Source organism: Prionailurus bengalensis, chromosome D3 (assembly GCF_016509475.1).
Source record: "Prionailurus bengalensis isolate Pbe53 chromosome D3, Fcat_Pben_1.1_paternal_pri, whole genome shotgun sequence".
Classification (NCBI taxonomy): Eukaryota; Metazoa; Chordata; class Mammalia; order Carnivora; family Felidae; genus Prionailurus; species Prionailurus bengalensis.
This window is the reverse complement of record NC_057356.1, coordinates 53,169,090-53,192,409: the sequence shown is the minus strand read 5'-3', so window position 1 is coordinate 53,192,409 and position 23,320 is coordinate 53,169,090. Positions and strand designations below refer to the sequence as shown.

At 41.9% G+C, this 23,320-nt stretch overlaps 3 protein-coding genes across 4 annotated transcripts in view; 1 reads left to right on the top strand and 2 right to left on the bottom strand.

Annotated features, from left to right (window-relative positions):
- The window catches only part of DSG2 (desmoglein 2), a 50,557-nt gene extending 46,576 nt beyond the window's left edge, over nt 1–3,981 (bottom strand). The window contains exon 1 of the mRNA XM_043558526.1: nt 3,645–3,981. Coding sequence (XP_043414461.1) covers nt 3,645–3,683 — 39 coding nt within the window. The 5' untranslated portion in view covers nt 3,684–3,981. The remainder of the gene's footprint in view (nt 1–3,644) is intronic.
- An 8,244-nt stretch (nt 3,982–12,225) lies between these two features.
- DSC1 (desmocollin 1) overlaps nt 12,226–23,320 on the top strand; it is a 349,862-nt gene continuing 338,767 nt past the window's right edge. For both annotated transcript variants that reach the window (XM_043558531.1, XM_043558533.1), the window contains exon 1: nt 12,226–12,302. In XM_043558531.1, the coding sequence (XP_043414466.1) occupies nt 12,243–12,302 (60 nt within the window). In that variant the 5' untranslated portion in view covers nt 12,226–12,242. The remainder of the gene's footprint in view (nt 12,303–23,320) is intronic.
- DSG3 (desmoglein 3) overlaps nt 21,008–23,320 on the bottom strand; it is a 33,024-nt gene continuing 30,711 nt past the window's right edge. The window contains exon 16 of the mRNA XM_043558529.1: nt 21,008–22,982. Coding sequence (XP_043414464.1) covers nt 22,416–22,982 — 567 coding nt within the window. The 3' untranslated portion in view covers nt 21,008–22,415. The remainder of the gene's footprint in view (nt 22,983–23,320) is intronic.

Below are 23,320 nucleotides of genomic sequence, written 5' to 3'. Positions count from 1 at the left end.
GAGATAAATTTCTGCTGTTTGAAACCACCCAATTTTTGGTACTTTGTTATAGCAACCCTAACAAGCTAATACACCAGTAAATATAACTGTTCCTAACACAATTTGCAATAATGGAATCCTTAAAATGTTTGACTTTTAAAAACTAAGCTTACTTAGTCAAAGGCAAAATTGAGGCAGCCACTGGAAAATCTCTCCAAGTGCCCTCTTTAGCAGCCTGGTGAAGTCTATGGCCCTTTCTCCTAATACTATTTTTAAATTTACATAATTAAAAGCATTGGATTATGAATGAATCCTGTATATCGAAATAGTTGTCAAAATTTAAGAAACACCAATCTGTGGTACAGTGATATCATGCACTGCATTATCAACACATTAATAATTAGGTCTAAAAGAAAGTTTATTAGTGATGAGAATAAAGGGTACTTTCAGATAACTGTAGTATGATGTGACAATATTTGTGAATTCTATTGTGACAAAGACACAGGTACTGCTAATTATTATTATTTTTTTTGTAAACCAAAGGGATTATTAAAAAAATGTTTTTTAATGTTTATTTTTGAAAGAGAGAGAGACAGAGCATGAGCAGGGGAGGGCAGAGAGAGAGGGAGACCCAGAATCCGAAGCAAGCTCCAGACTCTAAGCTGTCAGCACAGAGCCTGATATGGGGCTCGAACTCAGAAGCCGTGAGATCATGACCTGAGCTGAAGTCGGACTCCCAACTGACTAAGCCACCCACACGTCCATGTACCACTAATTCTAAGGCAGTGTCTTTCTTACACTCATAATTTTAAAAAAATGCTAAATTCAGATAGAGATTAGTTAAAACAGATATGAAATTTATTCCCAGCCATGTCTAAGGACCCTGTGAATTCCACCTTTGGAGTATTTGGTAGTTAGTGGATCCCAGGTAAAAAAACCAAAAAACAAAACAAACAAACAAACAAAAAAAAAACCCTTGAAGAGGAGAGATTGGTTTTATTCATAAAATTATTTCTGCTTTCCATTTTGATAGAGTTGGCCTCAAACGACTATGTGATAGTTGTGTGGGTGCCACTCAGTATCACCCTTCTGATGAGTCTCCCTGAACTGCAGAGGAAAGCTAACGACCACGTGTCATAGGTTCCCTTGCAGCTGAAGTTCTAAACATGATTTAGGTTCAATCTCATTTACATGAGATCTGAAAGAAGGAGGTAGAAGCTATGTGTATTCTCTGCTTGCTGGCAAGCCGAGATAGGGCTGTAGTTGGGTTTCTGCAGCCATCTTATTACCGCTCTAGTGTCTATCACTAGAGTAATGGGTGTCAAGAGGTAGGGTCCTGGTACATTTAGCTGGCATGCATCCTAGTAAATGTGGCACTGCTCTGGACTTGGCAGCAAAAGTAGCATCTAGATCTTGGCAATTTCCACACTGTGGGGGTGGCAGTGCTGGTTTCTGATCACAGGAAAGGTACCAGCTCCCTAAGTGGTTGGGTTTGGCTGTGTGGCTTTGAAGTCATTACTGACAACTCAAAATGAAGTCCCCTTCCTCAATCCTTCCTATACTTATGCAATCAACTTAATGCCCTGAAATAAATCCCTTCTTGCTTTAACTGGCTACAATGAATTGTTATCAGCACTGCAACTGAACTCTGACCCATACAGAATACAATTTATATTCCCTTCTATGAAAGACCCATTTCCTCAAGAACTCCTTGAGGAAGTTGGCAGATGATTGCTTTCCGTTCTACTAAAGAGGACACTTTCAATTTCAAACACCCTGGAGGGCAAAATGCGGAACTGTCCACTGCTCACTGACCAAAAAGAAACATACTCAAATTTATATCACAAAAAGTATAATAGAAAATACAAAGAATACCCCAAAATCTGTTCCAGTTCAGTTAATTACAATCCCTTTATAAAGAACTCAGCTATTGGCTAAGAGAGTAAAAATACTGGATTGCTAACATAGAAAATATGTGTAAATTATTACCTATTTCTCCATAAATGTACTTCAATTGGCCTGCCTGTTATACCATCTGAGGATAAAGGCAATTTCTTTTCCTACGTGAAAGGAATTTAATATTTAACCCTCAGAGTAAGCCAGGTGCTGTATTAGCTTGGTATTCTCCTTAGCCAGGAGGTATCACAATGAGGGTATTAGTTGCTCTATTATTCTGGAGGCCAAAAAGAAAATCCTAAATTATCGCAGAGAAGTTTTATTAACAAAATGAGCTTGAGCTGAAAATTACCTCAATGACTTCGACAATACACAATGGGTAAATAGAGTGAGAAAACAAAGTGGTGTGCCAGAGGTTTTAATTATCATATAATTCCAAGAGAGGGTTCACTGAAATCCCTAGATTGGATTAGTCATGTGTTTTTCCCTGTGACATACACACACACACACAAAACAGGAAAAAAATACCTATCAATATAATCAACTAGTATTAACAATATATAAATATATTAATATAAAAATAAATATATATTTTCCCCCTCCCCCACTGCAATTCTGGCATAGAGAGAAGGTAATCTTTTGGAAATTAGAACTTTTAATATAATGAATGAGCTTGTGTGGTTTATAAAAATTGTTAACCATTATATAAGAAAACTGAGTATGATTTTGTATCTCATCTCTCTGAACATATATTTTAAGTCTTAGGAAGATGAACCCACACTTAGGAGAACTGTCACTTTATCAAATCTCATTTAGCAAAACCCCCTAAGCCAGGCACATTTCTTAATCATGTGCAATTCCTTTAACAAACAGAAAACAAATACATTTAAAATCCAATCTGAGCACAGAAACCAAGCATAAGAAACAGAGCTCTAGAGACCGAACAGTATTTTCCAGTGGTTCAAGACCTTTTCTCTCCTAACTTCCAAAAAGTCAGTTGGACTGTGGCCCTGCACTTCGATTTTCTATCACATTTTAAAAAGGAAAAAAAAAAATCTTACCATTACATATGTTTCTTGTCTTTAACACCAGGACATTGCTTTAAAACACCAACTTTGTGAACTTGATGTTAAACCTGTGTGTGGGTGATTTTAACGGTACCGTGGCTTTACCAAACAAAAATTAAATCGTAAAATGCGGTTTTTGAAAACCCTATTTGTAGCCCTTCGCTGCCGTCTAAGAATACAGGTGTTTCCCCGGTGTGGCCGCTTCACTGAGGCGGACGCGAGGCGGCAGCCCCGGGGACCGGGGAGAACATCGCGAACCTCCTGGAAGGAGGCCCGGCTCCTGCCTCCATGTTGCCCGTCGGAGGGAGAAGACTGCAAACAAAGCCCCGATCTCCAGGAAAGCCGCTCCCGCCTCCTGGCCCGCTACACCCACAGATCACAGCCCGGGAAGGCGCTGGGGCCGGAGCGTGGCGGCCGGTGGAGCAGAACTTCAGACAGGTCCGCACACGAACGCGGAGTCGCGGTCGGTTTTCCCGAAGCCTCGAGGTCCGAGCTCGCCGCAGCTTGCCCGGCCCTTTGCCACCCTCCGGACACAAAGAGGGAGCGCCGGGCTCCGGGCTCTGCCCAGGCGGAGGCGGGCAAGTTGCCCGCCCGCGCCCTCGCCCTCGCCCTCGCCCTCGCCCTCGCCCTCGCCCTCGCCCTCGCCCTCGCCCTCGCCCTCGCCCTCGCCCGGGGCTCCGCGTCCCCGCTACCCGCACTCACCAGAAGAAGCAGCGCGGCGCCCTCCGCGCTCCGCGCCATCGCACCCGCGCCGCCGCCGCGCCCTCGCCTGGGGCGGCTCGTCTCGCTCGGCGCCGCCGGCTCCCCCGCGTCCCCGCGGGCGCGACCCCGGCTCCGCCCCGGAGCCCCCGCTCCGACAGTCGTTCTCCGCGACCGCCGCGCCGCCCTGCCCCGGGGCGCGGTGCCAGGTGCGGCCGCCGTGAAAAAATGGAACCGGGAGCCCGCCGGAGTCGTGGGCGCTGAGGTGGGGATTCCTCGGAGGAGGGAGGCGCGCGGTGGACTCCCGCCCCTCGTCGCACACGCACCTGGGACCGTGACGTCCCTGGGCTGGGGACTTTGGGTGGCAGGCCCCGCCCCGCCGTCCTCTCCTTCACGTCCCCTCCTCTCGGGAGAGTGGCCGGGACAACGGAGGCTCTGGGCCACCCGGCGGGACTCGGCCTGAGCAGCGTGAGCCGCTCGGCGCCAGCCCCAGGGCAAAGCTGGCTCTTCGGAGCGAGACCTGCCGGCCCCTGGCGAGTGCGCCCGGCCACCCGAGGCCGCCCAGGGGTCCAGAACTTTGTGAATGTGCGCGGGCCAGGAGCTCAGGTGGAGTGGAGAAGACAATGTTGCGGACATCCGCGTCCCCACTGCAGCCGGGGTGCCTGCGGCCTGCCTTCTGGGAAAGGAGGTTCTGGAGCAGGATGTAGGTGGCTGGCTCTGTGAAGGCCTCTTGCCTCTCTCCCCAAGGCCTCTTCATTGCTTCCAGCAGCTTTGCAGCTTATCTGGGTAAAGGAGACACAGAAAAAAATCACAGATGATCTAAACGGACAGTTGACTCTGTTAACCAGAAACGGCTAGGAGGAAACTCCAGGGGTTGTTAAGGAAAAGATGGACTCTTTGATATGATTTACAAAATCTCTTACACAAAGCATAACTAGAGGTCAGAATCCTTGCTCCCCTAGCGGTGTGACCTGGACAACTTCTCTGTGTCTTAGTTCCAGATCTGTTAGATGGGATTAGCAACACCCAGCACAAAGGGCTGTTGTGAAGATTAAATCGGAAAATGCATGTGAAGCCTTCTACGGTGTTTATAGTACATCGGGTTCAATAAATGTAGTTGTTAGAACTCTAATTATTATTGCAGGTATAAATGTGAAGTTGAACTCTTCTTGAAAAACGGAGGCACTAGAATCAGCACCAGGTTAGGAAGCTTCTACGAAACGTGAACTATTGATGTTGGAGTAGTGGAAGTGCCTAGGAAAGTATAAAGTGTTGGCATCCTACTAGAAAGAGAAGTTTGGCATTCGCTGTGAACAAAATAGTAGAGTTCCTTCTGTAGTCAAAAGTGCCCTCTTTCTTGTCCCTTTCCCAGTTTTTTATACCCCTCTCTCCCTAGCTCTGATCTTGCCAGTTTTTCACATCCAGTAAGTTGGCATCTTCTCTTTAGTCCCTTTCTTCCCTAGCTGCCAAGCACCCCTCCCTCTTGGAGTGGAGAGAAACCACGTTCTCCTCTATTTGTTTAGGGCTTAACTGCTGAGTGACTTTTCTCATATTATTACTTAAGTGTTAGTGATTAAGTTAGTTGAGGACTAAGTATATAGGAAGAGTGTCTGCTTAGTTTCCACTCTGTTTCCAGTGCCTAGAACAGTGCTGAGTACCAGGGAGGCTCTTAAGCATTGGATGCATAGTTGAGTCAGGAGAGAAGTATGTCTCCTACTTGTAGCACCTTGGTGATAATTCCCATTCCCCATCACTCTGGGAAATCTAAATAAATAAGGCAGGCTTTACCAAAACACTTTCACAGATCATCCTTGAAGACTATATATCAATCCTACCTAAAATTAGTACTCTTGTACCTGAGTCCTATAGGCAAGTATTTATGCCTCATTATCAAGGGTTTGTTTTCTGTTTAGTAATGATGATAATTGTAGCTTCCAGAATGAGAAATAGCTACCGCAAACTGTATTTCTGTTGGATTGTTCGGTCTCCCCCCGAGGCTGACAAAGTCAGTTTCAGAATTGTATTCTTCTAGAAGACATTTATTTCAAGGCTTTGAGAGAGTGTCAACACATACACTATCCAGTGCCATAGTATGTCGTTCTCGAATTAGCTCCCCTTTAAAAGTTCTGAAATTTATGACTCAGTGACTTGAGGGAACTTGTTTCAAGTCAGATGAAACACTTCTCTAGCTCCTGACTTCTTTTTCCTGGCATGATAGTAAATCTATTTCATAAATCTCTGTACACAGGAAAAAATACCATTACTAACAAAGCTCTTGGTTGCTTTATAATAAATTGAGTGTTAACAAGATGTCAATGACTTAACTTATGGGGTTTTTATTTTCCCCTAAATTAGTTGAACATTAAATGTATTTTTCTTAAAACATGTACTTATAATGCATCAGTTCAAATTATACTTTGTGCAAATAATTAGCTCTTATATCTAGATATATTCAAAATATCTACCTGAGTTTTTTTCCCAGAATACTTTGCTTCACACATACACACAGAGAAGAATAAGCTTTAAGTGATTAGTTTCTTAGAATCATCTCTTAATATTATCTCAAACACAAACATTTTGTAAAAACAAAAATTAACATCTCATTTTCCTACTATCACCACCTCTTTACCCCCAACACATCCTCAGCATCAAAGAACACTTTATACATTGACAGTTCTTGGCAAATAGTTTGATAGATGACTGACCCTTTAAATCCATTAAAAATCCCAACGAGCATATGTATCAGAATTAATGTCAAAGAGATGAGAGCTAAATTGGGTGATTTCTGATTTCCAAATCATAATATGTGGCCGTTACAACATAGAAAATGGTCATTATGGTCAGGAGGCTTACTTATAGAGCATCTATAGATAAAAGCTATGTAGATACAAGAAAAAATGTGAAATGCCTCTACCTAATGTGGAAAAGGCAGTAAAAGAAGGAATCTGTTTTCTGGCTTAGCTCCGCTCATTTATTCCTTCATTTATTCAACATTTAGTTTGTCCCTGTTCAACAAACATTTCATTTGCATTTTATTGGGAGTGCAAAGATAAATAAGTATTTCCTCATCCAAAGAAACAAAAATAGGTACTTAGGAGATAATGTAACTACAGAACTTATAAACTATTATAAATGCAGTGGTAGAACTATGTGCAGGGTATAAAGCAAACCTAGGGAAGAGAATCCCTAATTCTCACTGAGTGCCATGATATCAGAGAATGCTTTAGGTGGGGACTGTAGGGGTGATGTGCTGAGCAGATTCATAAAGGATGAATAATTGTGAAGGACACATTGACCCTGCCAGGACAGAGAAACTCAAACAGAGTTGAGTGCTTGTTGGTGGAGAGTCAAGGGCTTCAGATTTCTGTGAAGAAAGCATTATTTTACTCACATTAACACAAAAAGAAAGAAGTAAAAGCTTCTGTTTTTTTTTTTCAGTGAAAATTGTACTGAGATAGTTACAGCAATATCCAATTAGAAAAGTCTAGCAAGTAGTTTGAAATGAGAAGGAAAACACAACTGCAGATAGATTTATGAGGCAGAAACAGTAACCTAATTTTCTTTCTTTCTCTATTTCTTACTGTCTGCCTACCTGTTAAATGCTTATGCCTTTTGAGTTTTTTTCCTTTGCTTCTGTTTTTCTTAATTGGTACTGTGATTCTGTAGGCACACTCCTTGTGCAAACCCATTACAGCTCTCTTTCCTAAGCTTCAAACATGGGAATATTATCATTTGGATATTTCGTGGGGACCTCAAAGTACCATAATAATTTTGTAGGGATGTCAAACTAACATACTGACAAAAAAAGATTTCTGCAATCCCTTTAATTCAAGCTTACAACTTCCTCATATGCCTCTCACATGCCTTGTCAATTGGCCACCCAAGCCAAGAACCCGAGAGTCAGTCTCAATTCTCCTTTTTCCATACTCTCCATCTCTAATTAGTTACCTTTCCCTTTATTCTCTGTGGTTCCATTTAGAATGATTCATACAACCTTTGTAGCAGCAATCACATTGTGGCTAATGGTGATTTCATCTGTGTCTGCTACTCCACCCATTTTGCTTTCTCAAGGTTGTTAGTACTTAGAAAGCAGAGCCCATATCATATTCATAGTGGGGCCAGCCTCTTGTATCCAGCAAATATTTGATTTGTTGAACTAAGCTCATGTGCTGGAAGGAACTAATGATAAATAAACAGTATTATAAGGGAAGGTGTTTGAAATATCTACTGTAGATGAATTAATGGTGGATCTAGTCAGAAAATGTTGGTCTGGGATTGTGTATGTGTGTCGTGTACATGCATACACTGCAGGCACACACACATACGTGTTATTTTTGTGTATGTGTGTTTTCCCCAACCACACTGCAGCTCAAGAACAGGGGAAGGATAGCAGAGGGTGATGTGAGTTAGGGTTGCAGAGTGGCTTGGCTAATAGTTAAGAGGTGTGAGTGTCAGTATATACATGGAATTGAGTGTGGCAGGAGGGGAGGCACGGGGTGAATTTGGAGGAGCTCAGGGGCCAGTTGAGAAGACAGGGTATTACTTTCCGTATGGGGAAATGCGAGAGGATGGTCTTTCCCCTTAATCCTGGGGAAGGAGCCATGGTCATTTTCCAGAAAAGCCAAACCATGAGTGACATCACAGACACTAGAGAGTCAGGATGTTGAGATTTTCATGGACTTTCCAGTTTGAAGGATCACGAGCCACATCCACCTTGGGCAGTGAGAGAGGAGAACTGGCCTACTTGGGGTGGGGGCTGGCCTCTAATAACAGGGTGAAAAAAGCTTTATGGCCTTTCTGAGCAAGAACTTACAGAGTAATAATCAAAGTCTAGCAGCCTGCAAGCCCTGTGGTCTAGCTCAGAGGAGCCAGCATGTCTTAATGAACAGTCACCACACTGTGGGCAGCAGTAGTCAGCCCGAGAGTATAGCTGCAGACAACACCCTTATGAGCGAGAGAGGCCTGCGTGTGAGTCACAGTGCTAACTGAGCTTTTCCCCACAGGCTCCTCCTTGTGAGTCAATATAGGAGAACTGGCCGCTTGGCTGCAAAGCCCCTCAGCCAAATGGCTGAAGGAGATTGTTAACGTTGTTCACAGGGCAGAGGAGAATTAGTGGGGGATGCTACAATTGCAAAATAGTATTTGGCCTGGCAGAAAATCCCCCAAATTATCTCTACTTGGGTCTCAGTAGAGTACTGATGATATCTTAAGAGATTTTTTTTTTTTTTTGAAATGAATCACACTAGTTTTAAAATGTGATAGGACTATAATAATGCTGGATGGCAGTGTGCACAAAACAGCAGCCCAAGTTGTCTAGGAAACCTCAGCAAGTCTTTGGTGTCCCGTCAGATGCTCCTCCCTCCCACTGACTAATGTCTGAAATCCTTTAACTGGAGGGTCCCTCGACTGTTACAGGCGGAGTACTGGGAGGGTGGCATGTCAATCTCTTATCAGTCATTTACATCACAGCAGGTATCACAGGTTGCCCAGGCATGCTCCACCTCCAAGTCTTTTTTTTTTTTTAATTTTTTTTCAATGTTTATTTATTTTTGAGAGGCAGAGAGAGGCAGAGTGTGAGTAGGGAAGGAGCAGAGAGAGACAGGGAGACACAGAATTCAAAGCAGGCTCCAGGCTCTGAGCTGTCAGCACAGAGCCCAACGTAGGGCTCGAACCCACGAACTGTGAGATCATGACCTGGGCCGAAGTCGGACGCCCAACCGACTGAGCCACCCAGGCTCCTCCACCTCCAAGACTTTATACTCTCCGTTCCTTTTTTCTAGAAGGTTCTGTTCCAGACATGTATAAGGTTTACTCCCTCACTCTTCACTTTTTGCCCCCCTCAAATAATACCTTGTTGGTGAGGCCTTCTCTGAACATTCATTTACAAATCAAATAATTCTGCCCCTAGAGCTCCCCATACCCCTTCCCTGCTTCCTTTTTCTTCCTGGCACATCTCAGTCTAAAAGACTGTGCATTTATGTGTTACCTGTTGCCATTTACTAGAATGTAAACTTCATGAGGGTTTTCTCTGTGAACTGCTATGTATCCAGCACCTAGAACATTGCCTAAGCCTTTGTAGGTCTTCAGTAAATATTAGTTGAAAGTGTAAATGAATGACTAAGTGAAGATACTCAAGCTTATTTTGGAGGATAGGGTGTGTGCGCGTGTGTGTGTATGTGTGTGTGTGCATGTGTGCATGTGTGCCTTTAAAGTGAGAGTCAAGGGGGAAAGAACAAGAGACAATTATGTTCCTGGGAGGGCGTGAGTAAATGTCGCCAACTGAGGTGGGAAGCCTGCTTCACTGTGGACAAAATCCCTCTCCCTCACAATTTTGTCAAGGATGGGCCTTGCTAAGGCTGACTGCACAGCAGAAAGTGAAGAAGTTCAGAGACTAATGGAGAACACTTCTGTCTTCTTTAAGACTCCCTTCCTTGCAAGGGGGACAAAGTGCAAAACCATAAACAATATGGAAAATCTCCTTCCCTCTGGAGGTGAACAAAGGAAGCATTTATTAACAGGAGTGTGATGCTTGGGAATGTTGATTTTTATCTCTGTGTGACTACATTTTCTGAAAAAAATTTCAGAATAAGTTTCTGGCTTTGGTTTTACCCCAGGATTTGCCTGTGGGAATTCTTGGAAAGATAAGGGAAATAGCGGTGGCTGGGGAAGAGAGGAGAGTGGTTGTTAACTGCAACCCTGGGCTGGAATCCATCCCCAGCATGACAGGACTTGCAGGGCTTACCGCAGGCATGGGAGTGTTTACTGAGGGTGTCAGGTAGAAACCATCCCGATGACTCAATGTGACTAATGAGCCTAGGGAGATACAAAAAAAAGAAAAAAAGAAAAAAAGAAAAAAAAACACCTCTCAGAAGACAGAAAGGAGTATTGGTTTCTTGGCAATTGTTTCCTTCATTTGCACGTAGACAGGGATGTTCTTATGTGTATGAAAAACTTGAAACAGAAGAGATTCAGTAACTTTGGAGAGCAAACTTAGTAGTAAAACATTGGCTTTAAAGATCTTCCAAATAATCCAGAATGATAATTATAAATACTTTAGTAGAGAGGAGGAGAATCTCAAAAATAATGAACAATTTTGGAGCGCCTGAGTGGCTCAGTTGGTTAGGCGTCTGCCTCTTGGTTTCAGCTCAGGTCATGATCTCATGGTTTGTGAGTTCAAGTCCCAAGTCAGGTTCTGCACTGACAGTGTGGAGCATGCTTGGGATTCTCTCTCTCTCCCTGTCTTTCTACTCCACCCCTACTCATGCTCGCTCTCTGTCTGTCTCTCGCAAAATAAATAAACTGTAAAAAAATTAGAATTGTTAATTTTTTTTGAGTTTATTTATTTTTGGGGCGCCTGGGTGGCTCAGTTGGTTAGGCGACTGACTTTGGCTCAGGTCATGATCTCACAGTTTGTGAGTTCGAGCCCCGCATCAGGCTCTGTGCTGACAGCTCAGAGCCTGGAGCCTACTTCAGATTGTGTCTCCCCTCTCTCTAACCCTCTCCTGCTCATGCTGTGTCTCTCTGTCTCTCAATAATAAATAAACGTTAAAAAAAATTTATTTTTGAGAGACAGAGAGAGTGCGAGCGGGTGATGGACAGAGAGAGAGGGAGACACAGGATCCGAAGCAGGCTCCAGGCTCTGAACTGTCAGCACTGACCCCGACACGGGGCTTGAACTCATGAACCGTGAGGTCATGACCTGAGCCAAAGTTGGACGCTTAACTGACTGAGCCACCCAGGCATCCCAACAATTTTGATTTTAAAGAAAAGGATTTGAGAAAATTAAATTACTCATTTTGATTTACTTTCAGAACTAATCTTGGTGGTGGTGGCTTTTTATTTCAGTACCATATCAGTCGATGTAGTACTTTGTTAATAATCAAGTTCCGTAATTTTTAAATGACTTGTTAAAATTATTAGAGCACATTTAAAGTTATTCAGTAACGATGTTACTTACTTCCATTTTGACATCCACCTCAGGTGGAGAAAGAGGCTTGATTCCAGTTGGGAAGGCCAGCGCAGCCTCAAGGTGATCTTGTCCAGAGACGGATATGAGTTTCCAAATGCCGTCTGTCACACATGTCATGTGGAAGAACAATATCAGGAACCCCTAGGAGGACACATTTACATGATCTGTGCTGATTTAAAGTTATAATGCTGTTATTCTTGAATCCCAAATTAGATATTATGAATGGCAGATTATTTCTGCATCGTTACTTTTGTGGCATAAGTAATTGAAAATCTGTTAACATGACCAATACTAATTTCATTAATTCAGTTACATTTATACACACCTAGGGAGTTGGAGAGTTGAAGCAATACCGATAATAAGAAAAGACATTCAAAATGTCTCCAGTGCCTGAGCATTTTAGGAAAATGTTTGTTTTTAAGCCTGTTTTGTTTGAACTGTACTTTTTTTTTTGCTTTTTGTTTTTGCTTTGGCAGTGGGCCTAATTTGAATTTCATGATTTGAAATCATGTTCATTTGATTATCATGAACATTATTATAGACCTCTTGTTTGACTAGTTAATTGTCTGCTAATTTACTTGCCATCTTTTTTTTCAGGTGGACCTCTCAACTTTTACTGAAACAATATCTGAATGATGGCATACCTTTGGGGACAGTCACACCCATTTCATGCAGAATCAGCTACAGTAGAGGTAAGTCAGTCAACAAAGACTTCTTGTGACTAATTCTTCTAGGGGTATGAAAGAGGAGGAGAGTGTATTATCATACTTCTTTCTTGACTTTAGGATTAGAGTATTTATCTGAAGTAATCAGCAAATTTGATGACAACTCAACAAATTAAGCAGAGTAGTATTACAGGGAAGACTTACCAGTGAGCAAAGTAAAACCCAAGTGAAAGCTGATGTAAAGAATTGCTTTATGGGTCATAAAAGTGCCGTTGTGAGTTTCCATTGTGTGGCACTGTGGGAGAATGAGTCTACACTTCGCAATTTTCAATAATTGGGATTTTAAGTCTATAGAGTATGTTTTATTGTTCTTTTTATGTTGGATTTTCACTTCAGAAGTATGGATAAACCATCTAAAACAAAAAAAAAATGGAGGAAGATTATGGCTGCTAAGTTTTTAGGCATAACATGATGGCACTTCTATAGAACATTTTATTTACTTTTATTTCTTAGAGACCAGATACATTAAGTCAATTGCTCAAAATGTGAAACTTGATTCCTAGGTGTGCTCTGTGGTCCTAAATGGACAGATGCCAGATATATGATTTGAGGGACACTGGAAAGTGTCTCACCTCCTGATCTATAACCTAATGAAAATGGAATATCACTTTGTTTGCTTTCTAAGTCAACAGATATTCTATGTATTAAAGATATATACTCCAAGGAGGAATAACAAAATGATTCTGTGATTTATACTTCATCATGAATGAACTTATGAAACAATTTAAAAACTTATCAACTAGTTATGGTCATCTTTTTAAAGGAAGCAGGAGGTAGTGATTATCAAAACTTTAGGCATATCATGTTTTAGAAACATGTAAAGGGAAAGATAAATTTCATTTTCTTCCATTTTATGTTGGGTCAGCTAACTTGCAAACACAACTCTTTTTCACATGGCTAGCAACTTGGCACCATAACTCATATAGAAACTGAATGTAAAGTGTGGTCTCGTGTGTGCGTGCAGTAATTATTATTCTATTGATATTACCTACCATATGGATCCTGCTGGAGGTTGGATTAAGAACACTATTCCTGGGGTGCCTGGGTGGCTCAGTCGGTTACGTGTCTGACTTCAGCTTAGGTCATGATCTCACAGTTCGTGAGTTTGAGCCCCGTGTCGGGCTCCGTGCTGACAGCTGAGCCTGGAGTCTGCTTCAGATTCTGTGTCTCCCAATCTCTCTCTCTGCCCCTCCCCCCACTCATGCTCTGTCTCTGTCTCTCTCTCAAAAATGAATAAATGTGAAAAAAATATTAAAAAAAAAGAACACTGTTCCTTTCATGTTAATTTTCAAGTGACTTCCCCCGCCCCAAAGCCACCTAGTTGCCCTATTATACTTGGTGGAAATGATGGAATTAGAACTCTTAGGGAAAAAGCCCTCCATTCTGCCCTTTTCCAAGGAAGCTCAATCATCTGGTGATTCTCATCATTTCAGCTACATGAGATAACAATTTGATGTGAATGAATTTGTTTCTCTTTGCTTGTGTGTTCTGAGGAATTTCCACTGTGGAGTAGCCTAGGCAGGACAAGCCTTGTGACTAAGGCAAAAGATTAGTGAAAAAGAATTATTACAGTGGCAGTTTGAAGTCTCAGAAAGAGAAATAACCTAGTCAATTCCCAACTCTATCTTTGAGAAACAAGTTACTTTTCAGCCTGTTTGAACATCTGTAAAACAAGGCTTTGGATCAGATGATATAGATGTTTTGAGTTTGTATGGTATCATTAGTTTGTACGTCAGTACTCCTAACTTTGAATTGAGTTCATTTTGAAGGTTTAAATTATAATAATAAAAATAATAAAAATAGTAATCTTCCTGAGCACTATGTCCTAAATGCATTCTTGTAACTTCTTTACAGAAACCTCATGATGTAGGGACTGTTATTTCCATAATAACAGCCCAGAGAGGTGCAAAGAGGTGAAGTGACTTGCCCAAGGAAGCAGTGAAGCTGGGATTTGAACTCAAGGAGTTGTCTCCAAAGCTTGAACTCTTTTTAAAAATTTTTTTTTAATGTTTATTTATTCTTGAGAGAGAGAGAGAGAGCGCGTGAGAGCGCGCACATGAGTGGAGGATGGGCAGAGTGGGAGAGGGACACAGAATCTGAAGCAGGCTCCAGGCTCTGAGCTGTTGGCACAGACCCCGACGTGGGGCTCAAACTCACTAGTTGTGAGATCATGACCTGAGCTGAAGTCGGACGCTTTTAACCAACTGAGCCACCCAGGCGCCCCTCCAAAGCTTAAACTCTTAGCCACTAACTTAAAACACACAATTAAAAAATAAACCAAATCAAAAAGTTTTCAAATTTATCTTTTGTTAATCATTCAACCTAATGCGCAGTTATTTTGATTAATAGATGGAATGAAATTTTAGAACTTCCTCATAGGTCCTAGAATGGTAGCTTTGATTTTGTGCAAATTTTCGCAGGTTTTCTTTGCCCAACAACTCAGTGCTTCCTATCAAAATACCCAGCGACATGTCCTGACTTGTTCTTTCAGTGGAGACATCCTTTCCTAGCCAGGATTGGCAGAAGTAGCAATAGCATTCGTTGGCTTGTTCTGGAGGCTCTGGTGTGAAACTGAGCTGCATAGAGTAGAAGAAGAGCTTCTGTCATCTTGGCAGCATTTGTTGTTGGTTTGCCTCTTTGAAAGAATCTTCAGAGAGGAGCACAAAAGAGGATGTTGCAGGTCCAAGAAAGTGTATGCAGGAAGAGTGTCAAGTTAGAAAATCCATTTATATTTCTACTGTAGCAGCCATAACATGTGAGGAAAAATTCATAGCAATTTATAACAGGTGAGAGGAAAAGGGAAGACGCAGAAAGAAATACTGTCAGAACTTATTAGATGTAAGTGTTTGTCACACACTGAAGATTTTTTTGTCATACAAGAAGTTGTACATAATTAATGTGTATAACTTGATGAGTTTGGAGCTAAGTATACACTCATGAAACCATCACCACAGTCTATGCCATAAACCTATTCATCAGCTCTCAAAGCTTTCTCCCTTTCTTTTATTATTATTTTTGTTGGTGACAAGAACATTTGGTATAAGCTTTACCCTGTTAGCAAAATTTTAAGTATACAATACAGTATTGTTAACTATAGATTTTGTGCTGTACTGTAGATCTTTAGGACTTATTCATCTTGTATGAAAAAAACTGTACTCGTTGACTAATACCTCCATTTCCTATGACACATTTTTCTACTAATCTGAAGTTGTGGATATCAGCCCTGGATAAGAATAATTAAGAGTTTGGCCAAACAAGGTCTTCTCATTATGCCTTACCTCAAGAAAGTTAGGTGGAAAACCTAGGTGATTCTTTTCTTTTTAATAATAAATCTATTATTTATTTAATAATAAAGTCTGTATGCAGAAACTTTTATCTGCAAGACAAACCAAACATCAGTGTCTGGTCCATGGGTCTGATGATGGAAAGACACTCCTTCAGCTATGCCAAGCTATGTGCTTACTTGAGGGGTGTGTGTGTGTGTGTGTGTGTGTGTGTGTGTGTGTGCGTGTGTGTGTGCGTGTGCGTGTGTGTGTGTGTGTGTGTGTGTGTGTGTTTTACCTCCAGGTTAGGACCATATAAATCTTATAAATGTTACTATCAACACTAGTCAGTTGGATATGGGAAGACATGACTGAAGTTAATCCTGTATTTTGTGTTTAAATACTCATTTTTGGCTTAGTAGCAATGACTTGTTGCAGGAGTGGAAACCTGTCATTATCCCTTTACATAAATACAAGATTACCTGATTCTGTGCTGCTTTCTAATTAAGAGAGTTCTTTGCAATCCTCTCTTGATTATGAAGGAATGTAAATACTTCCTTTGCCTTCTGAGGAAATGAGGACATACTTATTCTTTCAATGTCACTGTTTTGCTTATATTATCATAATTTGATGCTCTGTGTTTCCACATAGAATTTTCTGTTGGCTAATTTAATAATGAGAAATTCAGCACAAAGAAAACATCAGAGATGTTCCAAGGCATAAATTTTGAAATATGATGGTCTCACACACTTCATGGGAATGAAGGTAGAAATCGAGATAGTGTTGAGGAGTAAAAAAGTTGTAGTTGTTCAGATGTGTTGTTTTCCACAAATCATGGAAACAACTGAGGTGGAAGGATCCATTTAAAGTTATGATTTAAAAAAAATGAAACAAAATAAAGCAGAAATCAGGCTCTTAGATGCAGAGAACAGATTGGTGATTGCCAGAGGTGGGGGGTGGGAGGTAGAACAAATGGGTAAAAGAGGTCAAGAGGTACAAACTTACGGTTATAAATAAGTCATGGGCATATAATATCCAGTTTGGTCACTGCAGTTAATACTGAATTGCATAGTTGAAAATTGTAAAGAGAATAGACCTTAAAAGCCCTTATCACAAGAAAAAAATGTTTTGTAACTACATATGGTGACAGGTGTTACCTAGACTAATCATGGCGATCGTTTCATAATATAAAATATTGAATCAAAATCTCTCTCCATAAAGTTATTTTTGTATCTTGCTACATGTCACGTAACTTCTAAATAGTGTGCTATCAAAGTCCTTCTTGAGGAGTTCACGAAAAAGGAGATTCCATGACTTTCGGGTAGCTTGTTTTCCTTGTTAAATGTGGAAGAGATGTCATTGTGCCCTGAAAAAGAACCTCACAAATGCTTCAAAATAGTAGCCAATCATGTATTTGCATTCTTTCTATCTATTCCTTTGTCTCTACCTTTTTATCCCTCTATCTCCCAATCTTAGAGATGGATATAGATTGCTCTGCCCTCTATGTCCAAATAGATGTATTTGCCTACAACGTACTACATTTTTCATCTTAAGAATTACATCTAGATTTCTAGTCTTTTAAAAATTATTTTCACTGTTTTCTTTGTATTCTTTCCAACTTTTCATGCTCTCCCCAAGTCTTAGAGCTGAACGCAAGCAGAGTATTTTGACAGAGTAATAATTATGTACTATTACTACCGAATTGCTATAGATAAACCTTTACATTTATGTCACTTTATTGAATGACCCTAAGGAAGTAAGTTGCTTCTCTGGGTCTCTGTTTGCCTGACTACAATCAGGGTTTCTGTAAGAATTAAATTAGAAGGTGTAGTTCTCCTGGCCACCTGGTTGTTCTTACCAGTGTCTAGAGTCTTCCTACTCTGGTCACTAGATCCATTTGCACTTGTTCTTTTAGACATCATTCCCTTGAGTTTTAACCATGTCTGTGTTGTGTTTAGATTTTTCTGTTTTACATTTTTTTTAAAGAAAAAAAAAAAAGCAAAGACACCAACCTAGAATGGCCCATGTCTTGTCACAGAGGGATCAGGCAGAACAGAAGGAATCTCGGTCTTCACTTGTGGAAAACGTGGTTTCTGGCACCTGGAATTCAAAACAATTATCTTCTTTTCTTATCAGTGATTCCCCTTAATTAAAAATAATCTCAGACTGTGTTGTTGAACAAGTGTTAAAACATATCATCTCTGGGGGCGCCTGGGTGGCTCAGTCGGTTAAGCGTCCAACTTCGGCTCAGGTCATGATCTCACTGTTCGTGAGTTTGAGCCCCGCGTTGGTCTCTGTGCTGACAGCTCAGGGCCTGGAGCCTGCTTCCGATTCTGTGTCTCCCTCTCTCTCTGCCCCTCCCCTGCTCATGCTCTGTCTCTCAATAATAAATAAACGTTAAAAAAATTTAAAAAACCAAAGAACATATCATCTCTGGTTCAGAGTTACTCATTTTTAGACCCAGTGAAGACATGGAGAAAGTGCTGAATTGCCAATAACCAGAGGGAAATATCTTTAACTTTTACTTGTTTCTTAATTAGATGCATTGAAGCTTGTCAGTTGAGTGCATTTTTTTTTTCACACTCTCACTTGACTTTTGAAAGTTAAGGTAAATTGACCTTGCTGTTCTTATTCTTCAAACTTTGTATAAATAGGAGGATCTGGGGATATTTTTGGAATTTACCTATATGGCCTTCTGGGGTTGATCTGGAACGTCTGAGTCGAGCCATCCACTTTTCTTCACTGAACATCCACTCTAATCCAGTTTCTGCTCCGCAAGTCTGCACTTGTGCAAGTCTGCACCCAAGGTGAATTGTACAGTTAAAGGATGAGGAAGGTCAGCCAAAGCAAGATCTAAAGTTCTGAAGATACTTATTTTGTGGCATCCCTTTAAAGGAAGACATAAAAATAACAGGCGTGTCCTGGGAGACAAACCCAGGCTTCTGGGACTGATGGCCTGATGGTCACCAGAGCCGTGGTACCTTTTTCATTATGTTAGGTTGGAGACCTTACCTTCTCTTTACTCCAGCTTTTCTCTCTGAAGCATTGTAGAATGTCAAAACATTTGTCTAAAGGACCGTTGCAAATTACCAAACAAATAATAAACGAGTGACAGCCCCACCTCATCCAGGACCTCCGCTAGCACCATTCCTGCGTGAAGAAGAGATCCAGAGTCCCCAGGTATTTCCTTTCTGACTAGGAGGATGGAAAAAACGTATCAACTAGAAAAAGATGTAAATTAGTGATACAAATACATATGTAAGTTAGTTATTTACATTATATTTCTTAATAACTATTAATTATAGAGAGTAGTTCCCCTTTTACTAAATGGTTAAGGAATACCCATAAATTTGTTGCCAAACAGTTTTATTCTAACAGTGTTACACTGTTGAAGTTTTAGGGTGTACTGTTTAAAATTTGTAATACATCAAGTAAAAAGACAGTTTGAAATTTTTTTTTTTTTTGCTTAAAACAATTTTTATTTTTGGTGAAAAAATACAGATACATTTTTGCTTTGAGTTTACTTTTACATAGCAAATCAATGTTAGGGCCTCCTAGACAAGATTAATCTATTTTTATTAGAAAACACATTTATTTCCACTTCCCCCTCACATAGCCTTTGCTGCCATGACATAGATTCCTGTGCAGTTGGGCAATGCAGCAACGTTTCCAACTCACCTAAGTTGGGTTTTAAGAGGCAACATTAAAATACTTTGAGGATTCCGAAAATACTTTTGAACTTGGGATAAGGATAATTATGATTATTATTTAATTCCCACGCATAATAGAGGCAAATATCAACCATGTGTGATCTAGACCCCAGAGCGAGCTTCCCAGTGGTACCAGCAAGGCAACTTCCTTAGGACCTGGCAGCTGCTCCACAGTTCCCTCCACAGTCTAGTTCCTCCATAGAGTCTAGTTCCCTCCACAGTCTAGTTCCTCCACAGAGTCTAGTTCCCTCCATAGTGTCTTGTTCCCTCCACAGAGTCTAGTTCCCTCCACAGAGGCTAGTTCCCCCCCCACCCCCCCGCCCAGAGTCTAGTTCCCTCTACAGAGGCTAGTTCCCTCCACAGAGGCTAGTTCCCCCCACAGAGTCTAGTTCCCCCCACAGAGTCTAGTTCCCCCCACAGAATCTAGTTCCCTCCACAGAGTCTAGTTCCCCCCACAGAGTCTAGTTCCCTCCACAGAGTCTAGTTCCCCCCACAGAGTCTAGTTCCCCCCCACAGAGGCTAGTTCCCTCCACAGAGTCTAGTTCCCTCCACAGAGTCTAGTTCCCCCCCACAGAGTCTAGTTCCCCCCACAGAATCTAGTTCCCTCCACAGAGTCTATTTCCCCCCACAGAGTCTAGTTCCCCCCACAGAGTCTAGTTCCCCCCCACAGAGGCTAGTTCCCTCCACAGAGTCTAGTTCCCCCCACAGAGTCTAGTTCCCCCCACAGAATCTAGTTCCCTCCACAGAGTCTAGTTCCCTCCACAGAGGCTAGTTCCCCGCCCCCCCCACCCCCCCGCCCAGAGTCTAGTTCCCTCCACAGAGTCTAGTTCCCCCCACAGAGGCTAGTTCCCTCCACAGAGGCTAGTTCCCCCACAGAGTCTAGTTCCCCCCCACAGAGGCTAGTTCCCTCCACAGAGTCTAGTTCCCCCCACAGAGTCTAGTTCCCCCCACAGAATCTAGTTCCCTCCACAGAGTCTAGTTCCCCCCACAGAGTCTAGTTCCCTCCACAGAGACTAGTTCCCCCCACAGAGTCCAGTTCCCTCCACAGAGTCTAGTTCCCCCCCACAGAGGCTAGTTCCCTCCACAGAGTCTAGTTCCCTCCACGGAGTCTAGTTCCCTCCACAGAGTCTTGTTCCCTCCATGGAGTCTAGTTCCTCCACAGAGTCTAGTTCCTTCCATAGAGACTAGTTCCCTCCACAGAGTCAAGTTCCCCCCACAGAGTCTAGTTCCCCCCACAGAGTCTAGTTCCCCCCACAGAGTCTAGTTCCCTCCACGGAGTCTAGTTCCCTCCACAGAGTCTTGTTCCCTCCACGGAGTCTAGTTCCTCCACAGAGTCTAGTTCCTTCCATAGAGACTAGTTCCCTCCACAGAGTCAAGTTCCCCCCACAGAGTCTAGTTCCCCCCACAGAGTCTAGTTCCCCCCACAGTGGCTAGTTCCCCCCACAGAGGCTAGTTCCCTCCACAGAGTCAAGTTCCCTCCATAGAGTCTAGTTCCCTCCACAGAGTCCCCTCACTTCAAGATGGGCACACTGCAGCTGTTGTTGAAGCAGCAGGATTGTGTTTACAGAACAGATCGCCCACACTTCTTTCCTAGCACATAACCTTCCTGTCAGTCATGGTGCCAGGGAGAGGGAAGAATGTTAGATGTAGGGACATTTAGGAGGCCTCTACCCACCCAGGTAGCCTCAGGACTGTGTCCTTCTGTGTTAAAACACACTTTATTACTCTGCATTCCATCTGGAAAAACAAATACGTTTTGAATATGGCAAACAAACAAACAAACCCAGAGAAGAGTATTTTATGTACAATTAGAGATAATGGAGCTCAACAATGACCTTGTAAAAACTCAGCTAAGACAAAAATGTTGATGAGCAGACAGAGTGTTCTCTCTGGGCTAAAGGCTGAAGATCTTGAATGACCAGAAATGATTTGAAGAACTGCATTGCCATCATGACCATGTGCATGAAGTCATAACTTCTAAATCTAACATTGTTATGCTAGAGAATTAAATTTCTGAAGCTGTTTAAAAGGAGTGAGGCTTAACAGAGGTTACTGACAATCTCTTTCCATATCCATTTTTGACTTGAAATGGTGCTTATCATACATATTCAAAATTTCACCATATGCTATTCTGGTCAGATGCCTCTTTTGCTTATGAGAAGAAACACGTTTTGTATTCTCACAAAGTCTGTGGACATTGTTAACGTAATAAACATCGCTATATGTCATACGTAAGCTACATCTACCTACTGACATTAAAAAAAAATAGAGTAAAGTTCAAGAGCTATTAACACAAGATTTGTACTGAGAAGGGTGTAGGAAGGAGCTCGACGTAAATTATTTTCTTTGGATGGATCATTTCAAAGTAGTTTACAAAAACAAAAAATATTATTTACACAATACTAAACTTTTCCTAAATGTTCCATGATATTTCTATTTCAAAACTGTCTTATTTTGAGAATTGAGGAATATACATACAGCAAGTTTAACGCATAAGCCAATAGCCCTTAGCTTGAGCGAAAGATGCATTTAGAGTCTCCCAACACCGAGAAGGTGGCAAAAACTCAGCTGCACCTACGTCCTTTTTCCAAGCAGCTCGAAATGCTTTAGCAAAGACCTTATGACTCTTACATCATTATTAGTGACATAAGAAAAGGTGACAGAGACAAGAACTGGGGCTCTTGACACCAAGTGCCTAATCCACTGAAACACACTGCATTTTATTTAAAGCGACAGATACCTTTCATTGGCACTGCCCAAATAGAAGTTTAAAAGCTGTCAATTGTTAAGTGAAAATTTTCCCACTGAATACGATCTTAAGGTTTTTTGAGAAACATCAAGATTTACTACCACCTGAATGGTATTTGAGAAGTAAGAGTGACAACATGTTCAGTTTGGGAATATTAACTAGAAAATTTAAACTAATCATGATCAGTTTATGAGAGTACCAAATTAGTGCCCAATTAGACCAATACTGTGAGCTTTGCTATGCTACTTTGAACAGTTTGGTCCAACTATCTATCTTCAGCTGCTATGTTTATTCCGGTTCATTCTGGTCATAGCAGACGGGAACAAGGATCTTCTGTACTGATCGTATTATGTGACCCTCATAGCTCCGCCGGAGTTTGTAGGTTGCCAGGAACATTGGCAATGGGACAAATCACTCTTTCTGTCACTATCACATTTTGCGTGAGACGCGGCTCAAAGACTGTAGTGGAAGGTTGCACGAGAGAACCAGAGGCCGAGTAAGTCTCTGTTACCAAATAGCTACCAGGCTGCAAAGGGTCAGGCATGGCAATGGCTGGCTGGAGAACAGAGCCGGAAGCAGGCAAAGCGGAAGCTCCTTGACTGCCTGGCACAAGCTGGCCCCTAACGGATTCTGACTGTTGGATGTCTACGGAATAGCCACAGGGTTCAATCCTAGAATGGCCTTCTTGGGTAGGTGGCTGAGATTGTTTGGCTTCATCATCAATCCCGAGGCTAATCTCAGCAAGCTTTTTAAATTTGGGGCCAAGCGAGTCCAAGAAGCTGTCATCCAGCTCATCGGCAATAAAACTGCAACAACCCACGGAGCCCACGGGAGAACTGGGGGCACCCATTCCTTCGTTATCATAGATCAGCAAGCAGTCATTTGCTTCCTGGGTGTCGTCTTCTTCTGCACAGGCAAATGCTTTCTAAAGGTGGAGAAGAGTGGAAAAAATGAATTTTAAAAGCGTGTCAATTGAAGAATACAGTACCGTTCGCAGAACTCAAGGTTTGATCATGAATGTGTGATTTAGGTAATCCATAGAAGTAAAGGCACGTTTTGTATATCGACAGTCTTGTTACAGAAATTATCTGGTGTTTGGAGAACGGTATAGTTGACATTCTTTCAAAATCGAATCTGGCCTAGGCTCGTGTTTTAATTCTGGGTTTTGAAGGTACTAACGTGGATTTAGGCCTACAAAACGAATGTGTTCAAAGCCGGGAGGTTATTCACTAGGACAAGTGTGGGGTTTCCTGTGTGTACCTC